Source organism: Priapulus caudatus, unplaced genomic scaffold (assembly GCF_000485595.1).
Source record: "Priapulus caudatus unplaced genomic scaffold, Priapulus_caudatus-5.0.1 Scaffold47, whole genome shotgun sequence".
Classification (NCBI taxonomy): domain Eukaryota; kingdom Metazoa; phylum Priapulida; class Priapulimorpha; order Priapulimorphida; family Priapulidae; genus Priapulus; species Priapulus caudatus.
This window is the reverse complement of record NW_014577108.1, coordinates 110,552-119,557: the sequence shown is the minus strand read 5'-3', so window position 1 is coordinate 119,557 and position 9,006 is coordinate 110,552. Positions and strand designations below refer to the sequence as shown.

The 9,006-nt window shown below is 52.3% G+C and overlaps 2 protein-coding genes across 2 annotated transcripts in view; both read left to right on the top strand.

Annotated features, from left to right (window-relative positions):
* The window catches only part of LOC106820777 (dystonin-like), a gene marked incomplete at its 3' end in the record, with an annotated part of 16,946 nt that extends 15,422 nt beyond the window's left edge, over positions 1-1,524 (top strand). The window contains exons 7-10 of the mRNA XM_014825348.1: positions 202-368; positions 559-686; positions 892-1,090; positions 1,435-1,524. Coding sequence (XP_014680834.1) covers positions 202-368; positions 559-686; positions 892-1,090; positions 1,435-1,524 — 584 coding nt within the window. The remainder of the gene's footprint in view (positions 1-201; positions 369-558; positions 687-891; positions 1,091-1,434) is intronic.
* Positions 1,525-2,862: 1,338 nt separating this feature from the next.
* LOC106820776 (dystonin-like) overlaps positions 2,863-9,006 on the top strand; it is a 36,581-nt gene continuing 30,437 nt past the window's right edge. Inside the window, exons 1-8 of the mRNA XM_014825347.1 lie at positions 2,863-2,991; positions 3,465-3,761; positions 4,031-4,181; positions 4,550-4,725; positions 5,597-5,923; positions 6,389-6,522; positions 7,121-7,298; positions 7,620-8,306. Coding sequence (XP_014680833.1) covers positions 3,480-3,761; positions 4,031-4,181; positions 4,550-4,725; positions 5,597-5,923; positions 6,389-6,522; positions 7,121-7,298; positions 7,620-8,306 — 1,935 coding nt within the window. The 5' untranslated portion in view covers positions 2,863-2,991; positions 3,465-3,479. The remainder of the gene's footprint in view (positions 2,992-3,464; positions 3,762-4,030; positions 4,182-4,549; positions 4,726-5,596; positions 5,924-6,388; positions 6,523-7,120; positions 7,299-7,619; positions 8,307-9,006) is intronic.

The window sequence follows — 9,006 nt, the reverse complement described above, 5'->3', positions numbered from 1 at the left end:
TATAATTATCATTCGAATTAATATTATGCCTGAATTATAGTAAAATTAAGTATTAATTATTATATTAGAATTAATATATACGTTCTTACATTAGAATTTGTAATTGTGTAAAAAAGTCATATTTTGGTCTCCAGAAAGGGTCTTATAAGTCCTTATTTCAACATGTGTCTTACTACTATGAACCCTGTGTGTGTCTTGCAGACAAGAGGAAGCAGGAGCTGTCGTCGGTCGTCAAGGCCGGCGAACATTTCGACGAGCTCTGCTCACAGATGGAGCTGTGGCTGGCCGACTCCGACCGTCGCCTAGGCGACGATTTCCAGCTGTCCGGGCGCGCGGAGAAGCTGTCAGAGCAGCTCGCCGATCACGTGGTACGCTGCGGTCGCCGCGGCAACGGGATGCAAACCGCTCGCGCGAGTGATGACGAGATAGTGTTTATTCTGCAGAAAAATCTATAATTTTTACGTTCTTTCTTTAATTATGACTATTGATCGTGTTAATTTTTCATTAAATTATTAATAATTATTCCGTTTAATCATCTGATGCGCATGTCGTTTGCAGCCGCTGCATCGTGAGATCAGCAGTCGGGAGAACGAGATTCAGGCGCTGCTCGTCAAAGGACAGCTCATGGCAGATCAGGCGTCGCCAACTGTCAAGGAGCACGTGGAGGATAAAATCAACGATTTGAGGTATCGCTGATGCTATATAACACTTGTACTGAATTCAACCAAGTACCCATCTCACGATTACACACGCGGTGCTCAAACAATAACCCATGACTTCATTTTAATTTTAATTCCAATTTAAAAATCGTCCGTGACCACTCGCCATCGATGATATAACATCTTCTATGCCACGTATCGTCTGCTTCACGCATCTCCGCGACCCCTGCAGGTCACACTGGGACGACGTGCTCGCGAGGTCGGGTCAGCGACGCGACAAGCTGCAGCAGGCGACGACGCAGAGCGGAAAGTTCGCGCTGGCGGTGGAGCTGCTGCTGCCGTGGCTCGCGCGCAGCGAGAAGAGGCTGCGGGAGCTGCAGACGACCAGCCTGACCCGCGCAGACGCTCAGAAACAGCTGCAGGAAACGCAGGTACGTATACGCGCGACCTGGCTTCGCGGCACATGCTGTGGAGTCGCATGGCTCTGCTGCATGGCTGTGACTTATCTGATACTTAACTGGTGCTAATCTGTTAGTTAAATGTTACGACTGTCTTACTTCTCGCTTACATTTCTCATGCCTTTGTCCTACTCCACCTTTACTTCTCGCCAACTCAACTGCTGTGCTTCCCTTACTTTCCCGCTACTATGCGTTTACCTTTCTGTTATTCGACCGGTGTCACCTTGGCTCTGTCCACGAATCACTGCGTCACCGTGTCTTCGTGTCTTCTTGTCACCTTGTGTCCTCATCACTGTGTCACTGCTTCCGTCACGCAGGCGTTCCACAAGGAGGTGATGAAGAAGACTAAGGAGTTTGACAACGTGGTGAGCCTGGGCTCTGGCTTCCTCGCGATGTGTGACTGCGACCGAACCCGTAGCCAGACACCGCGCCGGCCGTACAGCGACGCTGGGACGAGCTCGGCACAGGTACGCCCCCTGCTGGTCATCGCCCCCGCCAGACCTCGTGGGTTGTTATAGAGTCTCCCGCAATAGATATCATTTATCTTGTGCTTAATGTCGAATAGACGTGTTTTATAAGTTAATAGTTTATAGTGTATTAAGAATTATTAATATAATTTTATATATGTGTAGAAATTAATGTTATAAATGTAAATATTAATAATAATATTATATATTATATTCGAATTAATATTATGCTATTATATTAAAATTATATTATATTATTATATTAGAATTAATATTACGTTGTTACATTAGAATTGTAATTTTACGTAACCCCTCCCCCTGTGCGTCACTCCGTGGTGACTTCCAGGATATAATTTATTATTAATATCATATATATTTCTATAGGAAGTAATATTATATTATTACATTAGAATTATCATTTTACGTGAACAAACGTGAATTAACTACGTAATTTAACGTCACCTAACCCCTCTCCTCGCACGTCGCTCCGTCGTGACCTCCCTCCATCACGCGCGTGTCTGCTTGCTCTGCGCAGGTTGCCAGGACCGCGTGTGCGCGCTGGAGGAGGCGACGCAGCGTCTGCACGAGTTCGAGGACAGCGCGCGCGAAACCCTCGCCGCCATCAAGAAATGCCAGGACAAGCACGCGCTCGTCGAGACGCGCGGCGGATCACGAGACCCCCGAAACCTCGAGCGCATGTCCGCGCTCCAGGAAGAAGTCGAGCAGCTAGCCGCCCCCGTGCGCAGCCTCCGCGATCTCGCGGACGCGCTCGTCGCCGGCGGGCGACCCCGGCGAGGACGCGTCGCCGGTGGCAACGCGTCACGCGACGACGTTGACGCTCAGTACGCGACGCTGGCCCGCCGGGGTTGCTGCCGGGGTCGCCACGCTGGGACGCGCGCACCGGAGGTCGCCCGCGTTCGAGACGACGCCGCCCGCGCTCGGCGCGCCCGCGCCCCTCGCTCCGCGGACGAACTCGGACGAGATGGCGCCGGCGTCTCGCGACGTCGCCGCCGCGCGCTCTCGCAGCTCGAGGAGGTGGAGGCGTTCGCGGGGACGCGTCGAGGCGGCGCGGGCGGGACGCTGAGGCCGCGGAGGAGCGATGCAACGCGCTCGTCGACGCGGGGCTGTGCGACGACGCGGAGCTGGCCGAACAGGTGCAGCGCGTGCGGGCGCAGCTCGAGAAGCTCGCTGCCGCGGCCGCGCGTCGCCAGGACGAGGTCGCGTCGACACTGAGCGCGCTCGGTGAACCTCGCGGGCAACATGGAGGCCGGTCGCGGCGATGCTGGACACGGCGGCCGCCCGTCCAGGGGGCGCTGAAGCCGGTGTCCGGCGACGTGGCGGCGATACGAGAGCAGCAGGGCTGAGTTCCGCGACTTCCAGAAGAAGTTTGCCGAACCGCTGACGAAGGTATTCACCGTAGTTAATATCAAATTATTCTAGAGATTAATATCTACTAATATCTACTATCTATTAATATCTACTATCTATTAATATCTACTGATATCTACTATCTATTAATATCTACTGATATCTATTATCTATTAATATCTACTGATATCTACTATCTATTAATATCTATTGATATCGTGCTGAAAGTCAAATGATCCTGTACTTAACATCTAGTAATCCTGTTGTTTTTAATATAGAATTGTTAGTAGTATTAACTATATGCTAGGTAATAACTATAAATCCGACGTTATTGTCAAGGATCACAGATTTGATGTTCTGATGTTCTTTTAACATTTTGTGCTGATAAATATTGCAATACTATTGCTGCAGTACTGCGGCTGTTGCTGATACTATAATAATAATAATAAACAATAATAATATCAATAATAATAATTATTAATTATTATTATTATTATTATTTGCGCTGCTAGAAGGTGGAGGCGACGATGGCGATGGGACAGGCATTGGTGAACAGCGCCGCTGCCGGCGTCGCCACGGCAACGCTCGAGGCCGACCTTGACGCCATCTCTGACAAGTGGAGCGCGCTGAAACAAGCGGCGGCCGACCGCGAGCGAAGGCTCGACGTCGCGCTGCTGCAGTCCGGAAAGTTCCAGGAAGCGCTAGCGAGCATGCTCAACTGGCTCGGCGAGATGGAGGAGGCTGTGGCCAATCAGAAGCCGCCGTCTGCCGACTACAAGGTCGTGAAGGCGCAGCTGCAGGAGCAGAAGGTGAGTGGCGTTCTCTTGTTATTCGCCATTGTTGTTTGGCATATATCTTAGTATAAGTAGCAGTGCGCAAAATCCTTGATGGTGTTGTTGCTTAGGATATCATGAGCCTGATATCTCTGACGAGACTGTTAGAGACATCCGGCAACTTCCGACACTGTGAGAAAAAAATTCACACGTTTAAAAATTTTGTTTTTAAATTTTGGAACAGTTCTTGGAGGACAATGGGGAAAAAATTTGCACATTAATTTTTATTTTTTATTTTGTAACAGTTCTTGGAGAAGCTGCTAGCCGATCGCCAGGACAACCTGAGATCACTGCAGACGATGGGAGAGGACATTGCTACCGTGGCCAGCGAGGAGGAGGCAGAGAACGTCCAGGCTCAGCTAACCGATCTCGGTTCGCGCTTCCAGAGTCTCCTGGGTAAGTGCTTACGGTCGTGTCTGCACGGTGATTCGCTCGATGCCACAGTTACGAAATCTCGCCACGTTTCGCATTCGATTCCACACATTTTATTAACCATTTATGATTCCGTTGATGTTGATCGTAATTTGTTGGCTGCAACCATTGCAATATCTCACGTAGTTGTAATAACAGGGTATATGTAGGTGAAATATTCGAGTATATTGTTACATATTGTATATTATAATATATATATATACAATAACACAATATATAAAATAATACATATTGTGTACATCTCTTGTTTCGTATCTTGATCGACTTTCGTCGTTTGCGGTGCACGTGACGTTCGTGACGAACTCTTGACATGTTCTTGTGTTGGCTCGCAGGCGCGGCGCACGAGCGCAGACAGGGACTGGAAGAGACGCTGGAGGTCGCCAAGGAGTTTCACGATCGTCTGGAGCCGATCACGCAGTGGGTGGACGAGATGGAACGCCGCCTCGGCGCGCTCGATACCATAGCAACGGAACACGACCGCATCCAGGGTCAGATAGAGCAGCAGCAGGTCAGTGGTCAGCATCGGCGATCATCGTTACGGATGGCATGAGACGCTCGTGTCTGTGTGTGAATTATAATTTTTGCGTCGGTGTGCGTTTGATTTCGCTCTCCCGCTTAATATCCCCGCTTGTGATTAATTCCTTGATTATTATTAATTATTGTTTATTAATTATTATTAACCGAGTGCATCCGCGTAATGCTAACTTCGTTACTGTTAATTAGTGCGTAGTGTGACGAGTGTGTGGCTGAGAAACGATTGATATTTCGTGGTCTCGTTAGTAGCTGGCATGCTTGCATGGCTGTGCGCCTGTGTGCATGTCCTCCTCTCCCTTCTCCTCTTCTTCCTCCCTTCTTGTTGTCCCCACCCTCCTTCTCGTCTCCCTCCCCCATCCTCCTCCTCCCGTTCCTCCCTGCTCATGCTTCTCTTCCCCCATGCTCCTCTTCCTTAGTTCTTTCCCTTTTCTCTTCACTTCCCCCTACTCTACCCATTTTCCTACCCGTCCCTCTGCTCCTCCTTCTTCTCCCTCCCTCCCCACCTCCCCTTCCTCAACTTCCACTCCAATTTCTCCTCCTCCTCCTCTACACCCACTCCTCATCTTCCTCCTCCTCCCCCTCTTCAACTTCCACTCCAATTTCTCTTCCTCCTCCTCCTCCTCCTCTACCCCATCCCCCTCCTCCTCTTCCCCCTCCTCCCCCTCCTCAACTTCCACTCCAATTTCTCCTCCTCCTACTCCTCCTCTACCCCATCCCCCTCCTCCTCTTCCCCCTCCTCCTCCTCCTCCTCTTCTTCCTCCTCTTCCCCCTACTCATCTCCCGCTCCCTCCCGCTCCTCCTTCTCCACCACCTCCAGCTGACCGCATGCGACCGCACACACGCAGGCTCTGCACGAGGAGATCTGCGCGCAGAAGGAACCGATGGACGGCGCGATCCAGATCGGTCAGCTGCTCATGGACATGGTCTCCGCCGACGACCGCGACTTCATCCACGCGCGGCTCGACGAGATGGTCGACCGCTTCGAGCGTCTCTTCACGGCGTCGGAGCGGCGCGCCGACTCGCTCCTCCGCGGCCTGGACGACCTCCAGAGGTTCGACATCGGCGCCGAGGAGTTTGCGACGTGGCTGGGGGAGACCGAGGAGCGCATGCAGGCGTTCGGAGCAGCGCCCGTCTACGTGGAGCCGCTGCAGCGCCAGCAGGATCTCTTCATGGTACACGCCGGCGCGGCGCGGGTGGGGCGGTGGCGCCCTCTCTTGCGTGTTTTTGCAGTTTTTGATGCGATGGCGCTGGTCGGATTTTTTCCCGTATTTTTGCACGTGGAATATTTTGTCGTCGATTGATCTGTAGCGAGTGACGTTCGTTTGTTTATAACCCGGCGGTGTTCCGACGCTCGCATGGCTGTCGGCCCCGGTAGAATGGCTGAGCTTCCTGTTAGGGGTAGCGTTGACTGTGCGACTACTAACCTTTGTCGAGCGTTGTTTCGTGTTGCTCCGCGTTGATTCGCGTTGATTCGCGTTTATTCACGCTTATTCACGTTTATTTATGTTGTTTCTCGTTGATTCACACGAGTGTACCGCAATACAGTACATGGAGGTACCACTGGCGGTTCCTCCACTCCTCTATCCTCCCTTCCTCTCCCACTGTTGCTCAGCGCGATGTTTTTTTTGGCATTGCAGGTCGTCTACACGGAGATCGAGGACAACCAGATCGTGTTCGAGTCGGTGATGGCGAGCGGACACGACCTGATGAAGAACAGTGCGGGAGATGAAGCCCTACGCGTACAGGAGAAGCTAGACCTCATCAAGCAGAGGTGAGCGTGCGAGAGGGAGGGTGGGGAGAGCGAGGAGAGGAGGGCGGGGAGGGGAGGGGTGGGGAGGGGAGGGCGAGGAGGTCATGAAGAACAGTGAGGGAGACGAAGCCATACGCGTGCAGGAGAAGCTAGACCTCAACAAGCAGAGGTGAGCGCGCGAGGGGGAGGGTGGGCGGGGAGGGCGGGGAGGGGAGGCGAGGAGGTCATGAAGAACAGGGAGGGAGAAGAAACCCTACACATGCAGGAGAAGCAAGACCTCATCAAGCAGAGGTGAGCGCGCGAGGGGGAGGGTGGGCGGTGAGGCAGCATCCCCTCTTGCTGGGCAGGGCAGGGCAGGCTGGTTGGACCTGGAGTAGCCACCGCAGATTGTCATCACCGTTATCATTGTATTGTGTTGTATTGTATTGTTTGGTTTATATTGTATTGTATTGTTTGGTTTATATTGTATTGAATCGTCTCATATTGTACCGTGTTGTATTGTATCGTAGCATATCATTATCATTGAGGTTAAAATATTACAAGTATATCCGAAGGTTGTGTTTATTCATTTGTGTCTTACACATTAAATATCCTCACCATCCATTTAATTTTAACACAGATATACTGAACTCAATGTCAAGAGTCTAGAGATGTTGCAACAAATTGAAGAAGCTCTGCCATTGGCCAAGGAATTCCACGACTCGCATAACAGGATCAATGATTGGCTGATGCATGTCGAACCACAACTAAAGAACATGGATTCGGCAAGTTTGGATGAGCAAGAGGATATGATACAGGTAGCGTAATATTGTTACTCAGAACTGTACAGACTGTTGAGCGTTGGCATTCGATTAGATCTCATATTCCTATATTATTATGTATTATAATATATACAGGCTTATCTTCGATTAGAAATAAGGCCTTGGCTTTCGACAAAAAACCAACATTGCAATATTGCATATAACATGCATGGAGTGAATTAAAATATTGGAGTAAATAGATGTGCGATATCAACGTATTATTGCATGGAGTGAATTAAAATATTAGAGCGAGTCGAAACATGATGTTACGTACGATTGTCTCGTGTGACGAACTTCATCTCGCCGTCTCTCACGCAGGAGATGGAGCGGCAGGTGGAGGACTACCGCGCCGTCATGGACGACATCAACCACACGGGGGCGCAGCTGTCCGCGCTCTCCCCGGGCGACGGTGCTGCCACCGTGCGAGAGCTCGCGACGCGCGACCGCCGCCGCTTCGACGCCGCGTGCGAACTCGTGCAGAAGCGCGCCGAGCGACTCAGCCTCGCACGCCAGCGCTCGCTGGAGGTGCTGGCCGACGTCGACGAAGCTCTCGACTGGTTCAAGGACGCCGAGAACGCGCTCGTGACCGCCGACCCCGTCGCGCGCGCTCCCGGCGCCCTCTCGCGGCAGCTGGCGGCGCAGCGCACGATGGACGCGGACGTGGCGCAGCAGCGGGGGCGGGCGCGCGACGCGGTGTCGGCGGCGATTGAGGCTCGGCGCGCGCAGAGCGCCCGCGGACGGGGGACGACGCAGCAGGCCGTGGCGCGAGCGACGGACGCGCTGCGAACCCGGCGGCGGCTGGCGGTGGCGACGCATACGAGCGGCGGAGAGGCTCCAGCGCGCTGGGGCAGGCGCTGCGCTCGCGAGGCACTTCGAGGAAGCGCGCACGTAGAGCTGCTCGTCTGGTTCTGGACGGAGTCGAGGAGAAGGTTGGCGGCGGTGGACGCTCCCGCGGTGAAACGCTGGAGCAAGAATACGGCCGGCAGCGAAGGAGGCCGAGGCAAGGTGAGTGAGGGGGGAAGAGGAGGGAGGAGGTGGAAAAGAGGAGAGGAACAGGTGGGGGAAGGAGGGAGGAGAAGGTGGGGGAAGGGAGCGAGAAAGGTGGGGGGAGGTGAACAAGGAGAGGAGAAGGGGGGAGGTGGAAGAGGGAGGAGAAAGGTGGGGGAGGTGGAAAGAGGAGAAGGAGAAGGGGGGAGGTGGAAGGGGGAAGGAGAAAGGGGGAGCTGGAAAGAGGAGAGGAGAAAGGTGGGGGACAGGTGAAGAGGAGAAGGAGAAAAGGATGGGGGGGAAAGGTGAAAGAGGAGAGATAAAGGAGGGGGAGGTGAAGAGGAGAGGAAATAAAGGAGGGGAGGTGAAGAGGAGAGATAAAGAGGGGAGGTGGGAATGAGGAGAGGATAAAGGCTGGGGGAGGTGGAAGAGGAGAAGGATAAAGGAGGAGGGGAGGTGGAACGAGGAGAGGAACAGGTAGGCGATATAGAGAAGCTTGGGGTAGCTTTTGCTATTTAAGTTTAATGACATTCGCTCAGATCTAATGCAAGCGGCTGAAATAAAAGAACATAACGATCATTCCGTCAATCGATCTTCGTCAAAAAACGTTTTTTAACTAAAACAGTTAATTTAAACTCATTAAATTTCTTAAGTCACTAGTGCATTATCGGTCGTACTCATAAACGGGAGCCACGCCCTCCGTAGCAGTTCCAGTCTG